The 18268-nt window shown below is 52.8% G+C and overlaps 1 protein-coding gene across 1 annotated transcript in view; it reads left to right on the forward strand.

Moving 5' to 3' along the window:
- ache (acetylcholinesterase) overlaps positions 1-15865 on the forward strand; it is a 202445-nt gene extending 186580 nt beyond the window's left edge. The window contains exon 9 of the mRNA XM_056300496.1: positions 15744-15865. Coding sequence (XP_056156471.1) covers positions 15744-15865 — 122 coding nt within the window. The remainder of the gene's footprint in view (positions 1-15743) is intronic.
- Positions 15866-18268: the final 2403 nt, after the last annotated feature.

Consider the following 18268-nt stretch of genomic DNA (forward strand, 5'->3'; position numbering starts at 1 on the left):
CCGCCAGCAACGACAGCTCTCCTACATCTCGGAGTTCACCATGAATGTACAACATGTTGCTGGCAAAACCAATTTCGTCACTGACTGCCATTGCGGGGGCTGTGCACTTGGGTCTTGACTATGCCCGCATGGCAGCTGACCAAGCTACTGACCCGGACGTGCAGGCTTTCAGGATGCATGCCATTTCTTACCGTCAGCTAATAGATAAGTGCATGGGCCAATTTTCTTTCTAATCTGCAATGGATAAGTGTATTGTGGGTGCGCCTTAGGAACATGTGTAGGCTTTCTTATGCTCACCCTGTCCCCCTCTTTGAAAACAGGCAATCGTGCTCCATGTCTGGAGTCAGTGGAGGCTTTAGTTTTTCCCTGACGAAAGGACACACTGATGAAATGCATTGGAGTCGGTGTTCGTTAGTGGTGGGGCGAGAATGTTGAGGCGTGTGCGCATTTTCCTGTCATGTAGTAGCTCGAACGGCGACACTCTGGTAGTGGCATGTGGAGTAGCGCAGTACACTTGCAGGAAGTCTGTGACTGTAGTCTTCCACGGCTTCTCTTGCAGGATAGCAGACTGGATGCATGGCTTGAGTACATGGTGAAAGCATTCAATTGCTCCATTTGCAGCTGGATGGTAAACTGAAGTGCGGACGTGCTGTATGTTGTGGTCTTTTAAGAATGGGGCGAATTCCGCAGACAAGAGCTGAGATCCATTATCAGACACAATGGTACATGGATTGCCTAATCTACTAAAGACCGATGTAAGAAAAGCAATGATGTTTGCAGTAGTGCACAGGCCGTGAATGCTACTTGAAGCCACTTACTGTGATAGTCAGTCAGTGTGAGTGCAAAGCAGCAGTACCAAGCAGCAGTCTCGAAAGAACCAACCACGTCAATGCCTAGCTTTTCCCATGGCTCTGATGGAAACTGTACAGGTTGTAATGGCGCATCAGAGGGAGCAGCAGTCTTGTCTGAAGACTGGCACAAGAGGCAACCCTTAATCTGTGTGTTCACCAGATTATCCATACCTGGCCACCAGTAGACTTCGCGGAGGCATTGTTTAGTTCTCACAATGCCTCGGTGGCCTTCGTGAGCCAGCCCAACCAAGGTGTGACAGGAACGATGAATCTTAAGCCTCGGAAAAGGTAATCGTCTTGCACAGTCAGTTAATCACGCAGATGAAAGTATGGACATAGGTCTGTACTTACAGCCGCAAAGGAAGGAGGCCAACCATCCGTGATTTGTGAGCGTAAAGCTTTCAGTTCAGGGCAGGAAGCAGAGGCAGCAGCGAACTCATCCGGCGAGACGGCAGACAGGCCAGCAGCAGAAAGCAAAGTTACGAACTCCGTTTCAGCTTCCACACACTCGTCTGTGGCAGCAGGCAGAGGCAGGCGGGAGAGACAGTCAGCGGTGTTGTTTTCTGACCCAGGCAAGGAAGCGACATCATAATCAAAGCAGAGCAATGACGCTCCCCAGCGCGCAATACACATGCCTGCACAATCAGATCCTTTAGTAGTCAGTAGAGTGGTCAGTGCTTGGTGGTCTGTACCCCACAAGTATGTTCTCCATTTCTCTACAGCCTACTTGCATCCCAGGGCTTCTTTCTCAACAGTCGAGTATTTGCGTTCAGCGGAAGTGAGAGATCTGGATGCGAATGCAACAATGCGCTCAGTGCGGTCAGGCTGAATCTGAGAAAGCACACCACCTAGACCCTAATCGAAAGCATCCGTCGACACCACAGTAGGAAGTTCAGGGTCGAACGAAGCGAGAGCTGGACTGTCCACTATCAGTATTTCACAGCATGGAAACTGTTCTGCGCTTCTTCTGACCAAGTGAACTCGCTGTCTTGACGAATGCAAGCCCATAGCAGCTCCACCACAGTAGCAAAGTTGGGGATTAATTTGTTATACCACGACAAAAGTCCCAAGAAAGATCTCGGCTTGCCTGCATCAGTAGGAGCTGGAGCATGTAGAATGGCAGTGATGTGGTCCTCGTCTGGTTGAATTCCATCAGCTGTCACTGTATGTCCAAGAAAATGCAAGCTTGACCTGTTGAAGTGGCATTTCGATGTACTCAGCTGTAGCCCTGCATCTTGTAAGCATCGTAGAACGGCTTTCAGTGTGTTGTCATGGTCAGCTTGAGCGTGACTCGATATGATGACATCGTCCTGATAATTGGCTACATCCGGCAGACCTTTCAGAATCGTGGCGAGCATCTTCTGGAAGGCGGACAGGCAGAAGTAAGGCCATAAGGCACATTGCACAATCTAAACAGTCCTTCGTGAGTGATGAAGGCAGTCAGATCATGACTTTCCTCGTGAAGAGGCAGCTGGAAGTAGGCCCTTTCTAAGTCGATGGTGGAGAAAACTGTCACTTCTCTCAGCAAAGAGAGCATTTCATCAATATGTGGAAGAGGAAAACTGTTTGTAATCACAGCCGTATTCGATTGACGTAGGTCTACACACATCTGGATGTTACCTGACTTCTTTTGCTAAACTACGATCGGGGATATCCAAGGGGAAGCATCAACTCTTTCAATCACGCCTGCTTCAAGAAGACGCTGAATCTCTGCACTCACAGCACTTCAAACGGACCGAAGCAAGCGGCATAGCTTCTGATGTGCAGGCGGAGTAGTCTCTGAGCTCTTCACCTTATGCAAAAATAATTCTAAATCCTTTTGCCAACCCAGCGCAGTCAGAGTCACAGGGGCAGTGGTGGACATCACAGGTGCAGAGTTCATCGGGGTAGCTGGTAGCACAGCGGAACCTTTAAAGCACAGGCTAAGGCCAACTTTGCATGGTAAAAGCACAGGCCGGGCTCCTGTCGCCGACCGGGGGTTGCCGCGGCGACCACCATGGAGTCACCAGGTGGTGGCGTGTGGGGGTGGGCAGGGGTGAGCGCGGACGCGCAGTGCTGCTGTTGGCTGGCCAGGGAGAACTTGTCAGCTTCTTCAGCTAGCTTGCGGCAATCGGTAATGCTGGTGTTAGCCAAAGCGGTCCGCACCTGAGCAGGCAGTTGTCGCAGAAACAGTTGGACAAAGAGGAAATCAGGTGCGTGCGCCGGTCCCAGCAGATTCAGCATTGTGTCCATGAGCTCGGATGGCGTCTGTCACCCAAGCCTTGCAGAGAAAAGAGACGGTGGGCCCTCTCGGCGTCGGAAAATTCAAAAATCTTCAAGAGGTGATTTTTGAGCCCTTTGTATTTGTCTGCCGCCGGAGGATTTGTAAGGAGACTCACCACTCTAGTTGCAGTCGAACACCCGAGCGCCTATACCACGTAGTAGTATTTAGTAGCATCATCCGTTATTCTGCGGATAGCAAACTGCGCTTCTGCCTGGGCGAACCATGTCGTTGCCGATGACTCCCAGAACTCTGGCAATTCGAGAGAAACTGCGTTGATTTCGTCAACCATGTTCGTTCGAAAGATTGTCTCTGATAACTACCAAGAGACAAACGTCGGGGTCACCAGTGTAGAGGAGCTCAAGCAGGAGTCGTGACAACTTTCTCTTTCGGTTACACAACGTGCACCATTTATTCCTTCCACCATTACAACAACAACAAAAAACCCGCGCAGCGGAAGTGTATCACTGTAAACCCGAACCGAGGAAACCGCAGCTGTAAACTAACGTTCCTACTAGCTCAATAAGGGGAATTATGTAGCCCCATAACCACTACACTACGGTAGTAACACTGCCGGGTTAAACCGTGCTACGGTAGTAACACTGCCGGGGTTAAACCACGCAACTGTAGTAACAGTGCCGGGGTTAAATCATACTATGGTAGTAACACTGCCGGGGTTAAACCATACTATTGTGGCAGGATGAGGAACAACACAGGAGACGAAGGCGAGTTTGAAGTTTATTCCTTACCTCCAAAAACCAAACTACAGCAAGAACAACCCCGCACCAGCGAGCCCGGGAACGCAAACCACGCCCCCAGCCCCCAGCCCTGCTGGTTGAGAGGCATAGCCCCTAGTGTCCGCCACACAGCCTCCCCCCGAACACCCAGAAGGGACTCCTGGAAAGAAAATCAGTTCTCACTGGAGGCTTAAGCAGCCTGCCATAACGGCTGCGCTGTCCCTCAGCCGAAACAGTAGGTGAAACACAGTCCAATGCCGGCTGAGAAGCAAAAAGCTGAACCCTTGAAGACACTGCCAGGGTCCTGGATGTAGGGCGACCCCGACGGGGAACCTGGGCCGGAAACACAACTTTGTCTGCCACCCTGTGCGCCGGTTTAAGCCTATCAAGAGTGACACGCTCCTTACGCCCACCCATATCCAGCACAAAACCCTTAGGACCCGTCTCAAGAACCCGAAATGGGCCATCGTATGGGGGTTGGAGGGGCGAGCGGTGAGCATCATGCCGTACAAAAACAAAACGAGCCGACATGAGCTCCGCAGGCACGAACGACCGCGGAAAACAGTGGTGAACGGGGCCTGGAACCCGAGTGCTGTCGGACAAAAAAGGATAAACGGCCGGACGGGGTCGAGGAGCGGAACTCCCAGCCAAAAATTCCCCTGGGACGCGGAGCGACTGACCGAGCACCAGCTCAGCGGGCGAAGCGTCGAGTTCCTCCTTAGGAGCCGAACGCAACCCGAGCATAACCCAAGGTAAACGGTCCACCCAGTTACCATCCTAGAGCGCAGCGCTGCCTTGAGCGACCGGTGGAAACGTTCACACAAGCCGTTAGCCTGAGGGTGGTACGCGGTAGTGCGATGTACCTGCACACCCAAAGGATCGCGCAAGTGCCGACCAGAGCTCTGACACGAACTGGGGGCCCCTGTCTGAGGTGATATCTGACGGAGTGCCGAAACGGGCGACCCAGGAGGAAAGAAACGCGCGTGCAACGTCCGAAGATGTTGAGGAGGACAGAGGGACAGCCTCTGGCCACCTGGTGGTCCGATCTACCATTGTGAGCAGGTGCGTAAAACCCTGTGAAGAACGTAGAGGGCCCACCAGGTCCACATGCACGTGGTAGAGACGTCTGGCCGGGATCGCAAACGGTTCAAGAGGCGACTTAGTGTGCTGGTGGACCTTAGCGCGCTGGCACGCTACGCATGCAGCCGCCCACCCCTTGACGTCCTTGCGGAGGCCAGGCCAGACGAACTTGGAACCGACCAACTTCACCGACGCCCGAACTCCAGGGTGCGAGAGAGAGTGAATCGATTCGAAAACACGACGGCGCCAGGCCAATGGCACAACGGGGCGGGGACGGCCGGTGGAGACATCGCAGAGGAGGGCAGGACTGCCTTCCTGCATCACAGCGTCCTCTAGCTTGAGGCCGGTACGCGTTGACCTAAGGGCAAGGACGTCCGGGTAGCTGGGCTGGTCGGCAGCCACAGCGGAGAAATCCACACCGAGGTGCACAGGACACGCGACAGACAATCAGCAACAGGGTTGGACTTCCCGGCCACATGCTGAATGTCCGTTGTGAACTCGGAGATTGCCGCTAGGTGGCGCTGCTGACGAACTGACCACGGCTCAGTCACCTTGGACATGGCGAAAGTCAGCGGTTTATGATCGACATAAGCCGTGAATGAGCGACACTCCAGCAGGAAGCGGAAATGACGGGTTGCAAGGTGCAGTGCCAGCAACTCCCGGTCAAAAACGCTGTACTTGCGCTCGCTATCTCGCAGTTTGCAGCTAAAAAATGCGAGTGGCTGCCACGCATTCGCCACACACTGTTCAACCACAGCCCCCACAGCTATGTCAGACACATCGGTTGTTAAAGCTATGGACGCCGTGGGTGTGGGATGGGCGAGGAGGGCAGCGTTAGCCAGGGCGCACTTAGCTCCGTCAAAGGCCTGGACCCGTTCCGGAGTCCAGTCGACAGGGTTGTTAGCCTTCTTAAGCCGCAAGGCTTCGTAAAGTGGCTGAAGGAGGTGGGCAGTGCGAGGGAGGAAACGGTTATAAAAATTCACTATGCCCAAGAATTCCTGCAATGCCTTAACAGAGACTGGGCGGGGAAATTCCGCCACCGGTTGCACCTTAGAAGGCAACGGGACCGCGCCTTGCGGCGAAATGCGGTGACCCAAGAAGTCAATCACCGGCAGTCCAAACTGAAACTTGGCCGGGTTGACTATCAGGTCTTGTTCGTCCAGACGACGGAAAACCGGTTTCAGGTGCGCCAGGTGCTCTTCAGCTGACGGACTGGCCCCTAATATGTCGTCGAGATAAACGAACACGAAAGCAAAGTCACGCAACACCGAGTCCATCAGCCTCTGAAAGGTTTGCGCTGCCCCCTTCAAGCCAAAAGGCATGCGCATGAACTCAAAAAGCCCAAACGGGGTGATCACTGCGGTCTTGGGCACGTCCTCTGCGCGCACGGGAACCTGATGATAGCCGCGCACCAGGTCCACCTTAGAGAAAATAGTGGCACCTGCCAGGCGTACGGAAGAGTCCTGTATGTGTGGGATGGGATAGCGGTCATTGGCGGTGACGTTGTTAGGCGGCGAAAATCGCCGCAAGGCCGCCACGACCCATCCGCCTTGGGCACCATGTGAAGCGGCGAGGCCCACGGGCTGTTGGAACACCTCACTATACCCAGACGCTCCATGATGGCGAACTCCTCCTTGGCTGTAGCCCGTTTTACCGCGTCGAGGCGCCGCGCGCAAAAACTGGCGGTCCCGGAGTGGGAATGAAATGTTCTACCCTGTGTTTAGTAACCGCGGTGGAAAGGCAGGTGTAGTCACCGATGGAAAATCCGCCAGCAAACGCTGAAAAACATCATCTAATGCTAAAAAGTTAGCGTGTGTTAACGGCCCGGCTCCCCGTCTCGCACGGAACAGTGGCGAAAGACACAGCATCAATTAAACGGCGGTTTGCAACATCAACCAGCAGACCATTAGCACACAGAACATCCGCGCCGATAATAGGAACAGTAATGGCGGCCACTACAAAGTCCCACGCAAAATGGCGCCCGTGGAAACAAACAGTCACCAACCTTGTGCCAAACGTCGCAATGGACGAACCGTTAGCTGCACTTAACTGTGGGCCGCCGCCTTCGGCCGACCTGTCTGTCTTAGCAGGAGGGAGTAGGCTCTTTTGCGAGCCTGAGTCCACCAGAAACCGTCTTCCTGACATCGTGTCCTTAATGAAGAGCAGCTCACTACGTCCGCCAGCGCCCACAGCTGCTACTGAGCGCTGCCCTGGAGTTTCCCGCCGCCTCAAACGTGCACGGAGGGACGCAGCGCCTCGCTTTGCCGCCGAACCGCTGGTGGAAGAAACAGAGGCCGCTCCCGCGCCGTTTCCGGTTAGTCACTTCAGCCACCACTGCCGGGTCCGCGTCCTCCGACGCCGGCTGCAGAGGCTCCGATGCCACACTCTGCACAGAGAACCGTCTGGTAGCCAGCAGGACCCGATCGGCCTCCTCAGCCAAACCTCGGCCGTCACCAGCGGCCAGACACGGGGAGTTAGCCAAAGCCGCGCGCACAGGAGACGGAAGCTGGCGCAGGAAAACGTGCGGGAAAAGGAATCCACCTTCGTCTGAGCCTAGCAGCCACAGCATATTGTCCATGAGATCCACAGCCGTCCTGTCGCCCAAACCGGATAGGGAAAGGATCCTATCTACCCTCTCTACGGCAGATAGGCTGTACCTCCGGAACAGAAGATGTTTGAGGGCGACGTATTTACCGTGTTGCGGAGGGGCGCGCAACAGCTGCATGGCCCGGTGTGTGGACTGCTGGTCCAGCGCAGCGACGACCAAATAGTATCTGGAGTTGTCTGCGGAGATTCCACATAGGTGGAACAGCGCCTCGACATGCTGGAACCACGAGGCCGGGTCGCTCTGCCAGAACTCTGGGAGCTTCACAGCCGCGGCGAGAACGGCCGGCTGTGAGAGTTGGGGCGGCGTGACCGAAGTGGATTCACACTCTCCTTCTGCTCCAAACATGTTCAATTCGGGGTCACCAATGTGGCAGGAATGAGGAAAAACACAGGAGACCAAGGCGAGTTTGAACTTTATTTCTCAGCTCCAAAAACCAAACTGAAACAGGAACAACCCTGCACCAGCGAGCCCGGGAACGCAAACCACGCCCCCAGCTCACAGCCCTGCTGGGTGAGAGGCATAGCCCCTAGTGTCCGCCACACTATGGTAGTAACACTGCCGGGTTAAACCATGCTACGGTATCACTAACGGGTTAAACCATGCTACGGTAGTAACACTGCCAGGGTTAAACCATGCTACGGTACTAACACTGCCAGGGTTAAACCATGCTACGTTACTAACACTGCCGGGGTTAAACCATGCTACGGTAGTACCACTGCCGGGGTTGACCATGCTACGGTAGTACCACTGCCGGGGTTAAACCATGCTACGGTAGTAACACTGCCGGGTCAAACCATGCTACGGTAGTAACACTGCCGGGTTAAACCATGCTACGGTAGTAACACTGCCGGGTTAAACCATGCTACGGTAGTACCACTGCCGGGGTTAAACCATGCTACGGTAATGGTTATGGGATACATAATTCCCCTTATTGAGCTAGTAGGAACGTTTGTTTACATTTGCTGTTTTCTCGGTTCAGGTTTACAGTGGTACACTTCCGCTGCGCGGGTTTTTGTTGTTGTTGTTATGATGAAGGAATAAATTGTGCACGTTGTGTAGCCGAAAGAGAAAGTTGTCACGACTCCTGCTTGAGCTCCTCTACACTGGTGACCCCGACGTTTGTCTCTTGGTAGCTATCAGAGACAATCTTTCAGATGAACATGGTTGACGAAATCAACGCGGTTTCTCTCAAATGGCCAGAGTTCTGGGAGTCATCGGCAAGGACATGGTTCGCCCAGGCGGAAGCGCAGTTTGCTATCCGCAAAATAACGGATGATGCTACTAAATACTACTACGTGGTATCGGCGCTCGGATGTTCGACTGCAACTAGAGTGGTGAGTCTCCTTACAAATCCTCCGGCGGCAGACAAATACAAGGGGCTCAAAGACCACCTCTTGAAGATTTTTGAACTTTCCGACGCCGAGAGGGCCCACCGTCTCTTTTCTCTGCAAGGCTTGGGTGACAGCAAGCCATCCGAGCTCATGCACAAAATGCTGAATCTGCTGGGACCGGCGCACGCACCTGATTTCCTCTTTGTCCAACTGTTTCTGTGACAACTGCCTGCTCAGGTGCGGACCGCTTTGGCTAACACCAGCATTACCGATTGCCGCAAGCTAGCTGAAGAAGCTGACAAGCTCTTCCTGGCCAGCCAACAGCAGCCCTGCGAGTCCGCGCTCACCCCTAGCCACCCCCACACGCCACCACCTGGTGACTCATTGGTGGTCGCCGCGGCAACCCCCGGTCGGCGACAGGAGCCCGGCCTGTGCTTTTACCATGCAAAGTTCGGGGCCAAGGCGAAAAAGTGCAACTCCCCGTGCAATTTCAGCTCGTCGGGAAACGCCAAGGCCGGCGCTCACTAGTGGCCATGAGCGTTGGCGTGGAGGACAACAGGCTACTTTTCCTGCAGGACTCCATCTCGGGGCGGCGTTTCCTATGCGACACTGGGGCGCAGAGGAGTGTCGTACCTGCATCGAGGGTGGACGCCCTGTCGGGCGCTCACGGCCCTCCCATGGAAGCTGCTCTATCCGTACGTACGGCACGAGGCACATTGACATGTGTTTTAACGGACAGCGGTCCAGCTGGGATTTTGTCACCGCCGACTTGCCATTTCCCCTCCTCGGACGTCAGGAATCGACGCCTGATTGACGCCGTCACCTTTGCTTCACACGCGTGTACACTCAGCGATACAGGCTCCGTCAGGCTGTCCAGCATGCTCTCCAATGAGGACGTGTTTCTCCATCTTCTCTCTGTGTTCCCTGACCTCACTCAGCCCACATTCTCATCATCTACGACCAAACATGGGGTTGAGCACCACATCGTCACCACTGGCCCGCCGGTGTACGCCAGAGCTCGGCGCCTCTACCCGACCAAGCTCTCTGTCGCCAAGGCGGAGTTTGAGAACATGGAGCGCCTCGACATCATCCGCCACTCCAGCAGCCCGTGGGCTTCACCCCTCCACATAGTGCCTAAGCCTGGCGGTGGGTGTCGTCCATGTGGTGACTACCGTTGGCTCAATGATGCAACAACTCCGGACCGCTACCCAGTCCCTCACATCCAAGATTTCTCCACCCACCTGGCTAGGAAAGTGATCTTTTCCAAGGTGGACCTCGTCCGTGGATACCACCAGGTGCCCGTCCATCCCGCTGATGTCCCCAAAACGGCTGTGACAACTCCGTTCGGACTGTTCGAGTTCCTGCGATGCCGTTTGGGCTCAAGAAAGCCGCGCAGTCCTTCCAACGCCTCATGGACTCAGTGTTGTGGGACCTGCCTTTCCTCTTTGTGTACCTGGATGACATCCTGGTCGCTAACGCCTCCGTGTCCGAGCACTTGTCCCACCTCAGAGCCCTTTTCGAGAGGCTCAGCCTGCACGGGTTGATAGTTAACCCGGCCAAATGCCAGTTTGGTCTGAGCACCATCGACTTCCTGGGCCACCGGGTCACCAAGGACGGGGCGGCCCCCCTTCCATCTAAGGTGGAGGCCGTCGCAGACTTTCCACGCCCACACACGGCCCAGTCCCTCCGGGAGTTCATTGGCATGGTGTCCTTCTACCACCGGTTCCACCCCCGGGCTGTCGATCTCCTCCGCCCCCTATACGAGGCTCTGAAGGGCACAGCACCAAACATACTGTGGACTGGTCTACAGAGAGGGCAAGGCTTTTAAGGATGTGAAGGCCGCCCTGGCTGACACGGCAATGCTGGCACACCCTGTGTCTGGAGCGCCCATCGCCATCACGACGGATGCTTCGACAGCGACAGTGGCCTACATCTCAGAGTTTACCGCCGACGTGAGGCATGTCGCTGGGAAGTCCAACCCGGTCGCCGACTGTCTCTCCGGGCCATCGCTGGTGCCGCCCATTTGGGACTCGACTACAGTCAGATGGCGGCTGACCAGGCCGCCGACCCAGGAGTGCAGACATGCAGGACCGCCGACACAGGGCTGCAGTTGGAGGATGTGGCTTTCGACGACGCCGGCGCCACGCTCCTGTGCGATGTCTCTACGGGTCAGCCCCAACCCATCGTTCCGACTGCTTGGAGGCGGCGGGTTTTCGACGCGGTCCATGGGCTGTCTCACCCTGGCAGAAAGCCTTCACAGAAGTTGGTGGCGGCAAAATTTGTCTGGCATGGACTCAAAAAGGATGTGAGGGACTGGGCTGACACCTGTGTGGAGTGCCAACGCTCCAAAGTGCTCCGGCACGTCAAAGCGCCCCTGATACCTTTCACAGTATCCGAGAGGAGGTTCGACCACGTGAATGTGGACCTGGTAGGCCCCCTCCCCCCCTCCCGTGGTTTCACATACCTGCTCACCATGGTCGACAGGACCACGCGATGGCCAGAGGCCGCCCCGCTTTCGTCCACGACAGCGCCTGAGGTTGCCCGAGCGTTCACCCGCTTTGGCACCCCATCTGACCTCTCCTCGGACAGAGGGCCGCAATTCACGTCAGCGCTCTGGGAGGAGATTGCCGCGGGTTTAGGGGTGAGGCTCCATCGCACCACAGCGTATCACCCCCAAGCTAATGGATTGGTCGAGACGTTCCATCGCTCGATGAAGGCCGCATTGCGGGCTACCCTCAAGGACGACCGCTGGGTCGACAAACTGCCTTGGGTCATGCTTGGGCTCAGGACGGCCCCCAAGGAGGACCTCCAGTCATCATCCGCCGAACTGGTCTACGGACAGCCACTTCGGGTCCCGGGGGATTTCCTTCCCACCGCCACAGCTCCCTGGTCCGCCAGCTGCCAAAGGACTGCGCTGCAGGAGGAAGCCAGGGCTTTTGCACCGGTCCCCACTTCTCAGCATGGCGGCTCTCAGTCCTATGTCCCCACGGAGCTGCGGTCGGCGGAGTATGTTTTCCTCCGTCACGACGCGCACCGCGGTCCCCTGCAGCCACCCTACGACGGCCCATTTCGGGTACGGGACACTGGAGATAAGCACTTTGTGGTGGAGGTTGGCAGCAGGCTGGAGCGGGTTTCTGTGGACCGCCTCAAGTCTGCTCGCCTGGATTTAGACCGCCCTGTTGGTGTGGCCCTGCCCCCACGGTGGGGGCGCCACCCGGCCCTGCCCCCGTCCCCCAGCGAGCCGCCCCCTGCTTCCCCAGCCCCTCACTTTCCCCGGTCCAGCTGTGAGGACTCTGCTGCTTTGCCTGCGGTTAACCAGCCCCCAGCTCCTGTTCAGCGGAGCCTTTGGGGCAGAGAGATCCGCCCCCCTCGCCACACTGACTTTTCGTATTAAGGCGAATTCTGGGGGGACGTGTGTAGTGGTTATAGGGATACATAATTCCCCTTATTGAGCTAGTAGGAACGTTAGTTTACAGCTGCTGTTTCCTCGGTTCGGGTTTACAGTGATACACTTCCGCTGCGCGGGTTTTTGTAGCTGAAAGAGAAAGTTGTCACGACTCCTGCTTGAGCTACTCTACACTACGGTAGTAACACAGCCAGGGTTAAACATGTTACGGTCGTAACCAGGGCCGGTCCTATGCTTTTCTGGGCTAGGGAGCAACCATCGCTCACCACCCCCCCCCCAAAAAAAAGCAAAACACAGACATGCACGACCGTGACAGCCACCAACACCCATAAAGCCTAGGCCTACGCATGCACGCATACAGCACACAGCTGTGTGTGGGGTGAGCACAGGCTAGCAGAAGAAACAACCAATTCAAAATAACATCAACCACAGGACACAATTACAAGCGACCATGCCACAGCGGGCTATTGTAAAGTCCTCCTCATTATCTTCCCTTCAAACTTGACGCGTCGTGTCTTGACCGCTGCAGATGTTGCAGGTGTCATTGTAATCCACCTGTCTTGCCACGCGGTTCTCGGTGGACAACACAGCCAACGCAGACAGTCTTTCTTGGGACATCGTTGATCTCAATTATGTCTTGATCAATTTCAATTAGCTGAAAGAGCGCTCTGCACTTGCGACTGAGAATGGAGTTGTAAGAAACACCTGGCAAGCGGCAGTAGTGTTGGGAAATGCCGTTTTCATGTCTCTCTCAACTAAAACATCCAGCACTTCAGAGGTTGTTTTTACATCAGCTGGGAGCAGAAGTGACAAAAATCCAAATTCACTGTCCAGTTCTCCACCATCAATCCCCCCCACAAACTCCGCGAGCTCTTCGCAGGCCTCTCTGTGGTTGTCAATCAGGTTAACATTTTTAATGTCCTCCAAAACGTGGAAAAGACGATTGCACTGACTCAAACATGAAAAACGCTCTTCTGTCTCAGTTATCACTGTGTCGATCAAGCGGGTGAAAAAGCTCACTCTAAACTTTTCCTCCCCTGCCAAAGGCACATCGACTGACCTTTCACCCGGAAGTCGTGTTCGGCGTCGCGTATGATGTTCAGGGAAAGCCGGTGGAACGTCAATATTCTCTGCAAGTTCTTTTGCTTTTTCAACAGCATCTTGGAAACCGTTCAGTCGACATTGTTCCATCTCTTCTTTTCCAGCTGTGACAACTCTTACTCTATCACCGATGCTCAAATGTCGTGACTGGACGACGACTCTGGCCTGATTGACTGTATTCAGCACTTTGTGCCAAACAACTAAGCTGACCAAAAAGTCAAATGTTTCAATTGCCTGTACGAGACTTGTGACTTTAGAGGTGGTCTCGGAATCATAGGTGCTATCTTCACTGATGGCTATGAGTGCATCTATGACCTGGGGTAGCTGCTCAATTGCCGTTCTTGTCGCATCAGCGCGAGCGCTCCATCTGGTCTCTGAGAGAGGTTTCAGTGGAATGCGTACAGGTTTTTCAAGAACCCCCTAACGTTTCATTGATTTTACGAATGATTTGTATAGCCGATTTAGCACTCCAAAAAAATTCTTGGCGTCGTTCGAGGACTCGGCTGCATGTTCGAGGCCAGATTCAAGTTGTGAGGGCAACAGGGCACAAAGAAAGCCCGCTTGTTAACCTGCTTCACCCTTGCTTGTACTCCCCTGCGCCCACCCCTCATGTTGGCCCCGTTATTGAAACATTGTCCCCTGCAATCATCAATGTTAATGCCATATTTAGCCAGCCTTCCCAGCAGTGTATCTGCAAGTGCTTCGCCCGTCGTGCTTTTCACAGCAATGAATTCAAAAAAGCTCTCATGCACCTCTACCTTCTGGTCTGTTGTAGCATATCACAAAACGAGAGAGAGCTGTTCTTTGTGCGACACATCTGGTGTGCAGTCCATCGTGGTGCTGTAATATCCAGCTGTTTTGACCTTCTGCACGATTTTTTCCAGCACTGCCTCAGCTAGGAGTCCAATGAACTCAATTTGAATGTTTTTGCTGAGGTAGTGGGTAGTCTTGGAATGATTGAGAAGTCGTGCTGATGGCGCATCATATTTGGCCAAAAATTCCACAAGCTTAAGAAAATTGCCGTTGTTTTCTTGGTAAAGGCGATCGACACTTCCTCTAAATGCAAGGTTTTGTAATGCAAGAAACATGATGCAATCCAAAATTCTGCTAAGCACTTCATGCCACCGTTGTCTCTCACTGAGAAGCTCTGCTTGCTGGTGGCTGTCAATCGTTGTACCAGTAGCCAAAGTGAATTCCAGAGTTTTCCACTTTGAAAAATTCTCAAGATGAGAACGATAATTCTCGTGTTCAGTCAGTCTCGTTGATAACTTGACCCAGTTTGAAAAACCAGTCGTGAAGATCCCTTTGTCAGTTCCAAACAACTTACAACAGAAACAGAAGTCGGCATTGGCAGACTGAGTAGACTAACCATGGCCGAGGTGCTTTTAGGGCACCGACTGTCCTGGTGTAATTAGCTGGTGTGAAACGATGGCCATCCGTTTTAGGGAAATCAAAATCGGTCACCTGCAGTGGTTTATTTCTGACTATGTCCGTTCTGACGTCATCATCATGCATTCTGTCTGGCCACTGTGCAGGATCAAATAAGTCCGACTCACGCTCCCCATCACTTTCGTGACTTCCCTCTTCCTCGACAGATTCTCGGTGGTCATTTGCATTCTCGATAGCGGTGGAGGTGCTAGCACGAGCGCCGCGGTCGCTGTCCGCTCCGGTATCCTCTGCTGCTGAGTCAGCACATGTGGTGGATGTGCTAGCTTCATTGCTATCCACAGTATCCTCCAAGTGTTCTGCTGCCCGAACGTTAAGCCAAGCACCGTATACCTTCTTTGCCTTTTCTGCCTCTTTTTTGTATTTTCTACCTTACGTTTCTGTCATTTTCTTTTCTTACAACCAGATTTGTTTCCAGACATTTTTTGGTTAGTAGAACCGAATTTCACGTCTTCACCACAGGCTATACTAACTCATGGGGGAGGGGATGACGACACAACTTTTGATACATTTTTGAAAATAAATCGTTATCAGCCATTAGGGAAACTGCCAGGAGGAGCAGCATACAGGGCCTCTTTGCACTGCTGAGACACACAATTAACAATCACTGCACTTACAGCAGAATCAGCGCAGAAAGGTATTTTTTTTGGGCCCCCCTCCAGACCTGGGCCCGGTGCGGTTGCTCCCGTTGCTACCCTGCAGAACCGGCCCTGGTCGTAACACTGGATTCCTTCTTGCGGGCTGAATAGCAGAGGGCGGTGCATAAGAGCCTCTACTGGGAAGACTGCTAACGGTGGGAGCAAGGCTGAAGGACAGTGGGAAGTCGAGCTGTTGTGTGATTATCTAAAAGCGCCCACTTAAACCCTCTTTTTCATCTTCACCAGTCTTACAGCGTCATCTTTCTTCTCCCTCCATCTCCACAGATAACATAGATGAGGCGGAGCGCCAATGGAAGGTTGAATTCCACCGCTGGTCATCCTACATGATGCACTGGAAGAGCCAGTTTGACCATTACAGCAAGCAGGAGCGCTGCACCGACCTCTGAACGTGGAGGACGGAGAGAGAAGGCAGAAAAACTATGACCATTTTCCTCCATCCTCCTCCTGCCAAGTATAACTGATTAAATCACCGACTTTGTGTTTCAAGTTTTCTCTTTCACTACTCCACAACCACAAGCACCTTTGTAATTTATTTATACTATTATCTATTTATGTATTTATTTGTGTATTTATTTATTTACGTGTGTTTTTTCCCCCTGAATGTGTGTGTCTTTCTATTTACTTGGGATGTAAGGTAATCTGTTCATGGCGTTTTTGCTGCTATGGTCTCAGTTGTAGTCTCGGGCCATGGAGGGAGCTGCTCATCTACCCAGAGGACGATGATGTGTGTCCCTTCCTCGTACAGCTACCACACACACACTGCACGATTTTCGCTGTCTTGCCTGTTACTTGTAAGTCACGGCTGACGGGGAAATACAGTCCTGATCCAGGCTGTGAGTTGAAGTGAGACTAGCACAAACCACTGCGTGGGTGAGAGTCCCGTGGAAATGCACTAACAGCTTCCTGCAGAACTGGTTTTGCACCATTTGCAGCATTTTTGACTTGGGTTGGGCAACATTTCGTTACCAGAATGTGCCAGTCTGACAACCTGTCTGACTTTCCTGGGCCCTTTTCTGTTGCCTGAGTGAAATGCACTGCTTGAAAATATTTGTGAAAAACTTTTGAATCCCCCCTTTGCGCAGCTTTCCAAGCCCACTTTCAAATGTGCGGGTTCAAGGATTCCGAAAGACAATCGAGTTGGCAAACGTCAGCTGGGGAACCTTGCCCCAGCCAAGGCGAACGGAGCCAAATGAGTTTGCCAGGAAGTTGTCACTGCATTTCTATGGGATGAGGACCCACGCAGCGGTGTGAGCTCGTCCCAAACGGGGCTTCAGCGAGACAGCCGTCACTGTACATGATGCTGCACACGGTAGGACCTACGTAGGCAGATGGCAAGCTCAACACGCCGTGGCAAAAGGGGGGACCTGCTCCTGCGGACAATTAAAATGGCCTCAGAGAGAAGCAGGTGTTTCTGATGGCAAGTCAAGGCCTGGGGAAGTCATGAGGGGCAGTTCTGCAGAGTGCGCTGGAGGTACAGGAGCCCCACAGAAACCTGCACAGTTACGTTGTATTACACATGTTCTGTGTACTTGGTATGGAAATCATGGCTTTTATTTATAAACTGAGCTCTCTCCACTGCTGCCATGGAGGTTGGGTAGCAGTAGCAGTCGTAGTAGTCGTAGTAGTAGTAGTAGCAGTCGTAGTAGTAGTACAACGTAAAGGCATTTCCAGAGACCGTATACTGTATTGTTCCCAAACGCACAGTTATGTGCTGTTAAAATTGAGTATGTCAGTCAAAACCTTGATTTCCCTTCAAGCTCTCCTCAGTTTTCCATACTGGGAACTTCCGCTACGATTTACATCAACGTTTCGCAGCAAAAGCGTGATGGCACTCCTACTGGGTCTGAAAAAAAATAAGAATAAATAAATAAAGGGAACAATGATAAAGCATTTGTCAAATGAAATGGGTGACTTCCTAGCAGCTAGAAAAAACTAAACTAAACCAACCCTCCTGTTGATGCTGGTGGTCCATTCCTGCTAGCCAGCTTCGATTCTATGATTGAGCAGAGCAAGGATGGATTATGTCAGCAAAATATGGGATGACAAATGGCCCCGCGCCCCCGAGAGCAGGATAAGCGGTTGGGATAATGGGTGGATGGGTATCACTAAGTTGAAGCTTGAGCAAATACAAACACTGAAAACACTTTGAAGAGGGAAGTGTTTTTGCTGTTATATAACAAAACCTTTCCCATGTTGACAGTGTTGTCAGTCTTCATGTTTGCTCAAGTATCAGCTCAATGCTGATATCAGCTCAGTGTTTCACTGACAGCATCCACCTTGGCCATGCTCATCAATTATTTTTGTCTCGCAATCACAGCCCCTGGTATCTCCACACATCCATAGATTTGTTTTTAAGATGCTAAGGTAAAAATAAAATGTTTACCTTAGTATCTTAAATCACCCATTTCATTTTACAGAGGTTTTCTTGTTTTATCTGTGGCCCACCAGGGGCCCCATCATGCATCTGACCTAAAAAAAACCCAAAACAACAACATCAATGTGGAGCATAGTAGAACAGTGGGGGAAAACAGAGGCTGAGTGAAAAACAACTTTTGGGCTTTTTATGGCGTGCGTTTGGGAATAACACAATGCACAGTAACTGGAAAACCTGCTATGTTCAACCTCTGTTTAAGTAGTGCTGAGATAGCACTTGATCTTCAAAGCCACAATTTCCATAGTAAGTAAAAAGGAACGCATATGCAGTGTAAGCTGATGCATTCTATCAGAGACGCAAAGTAGTTCCTGTCTCCAGTCATCCTTATCAAAACACTCTGCTCACAGGTAGTGGG

Source organism: Lampris incognitus, chromosome 20 (assembly GCF_029633865.1).
Source record: "Lampris incognitus isolate fLamInc1 chromosome 20, fLamInc1.hap2, whole genome shotgun sequence".
Taxonomy (NCBI): domain Eukaryota; kingdom Metazoa; phylum Chordata; class Actinopteri; order Lampriformes; family Lampridae; genus Lampris; species Lampris incognitus.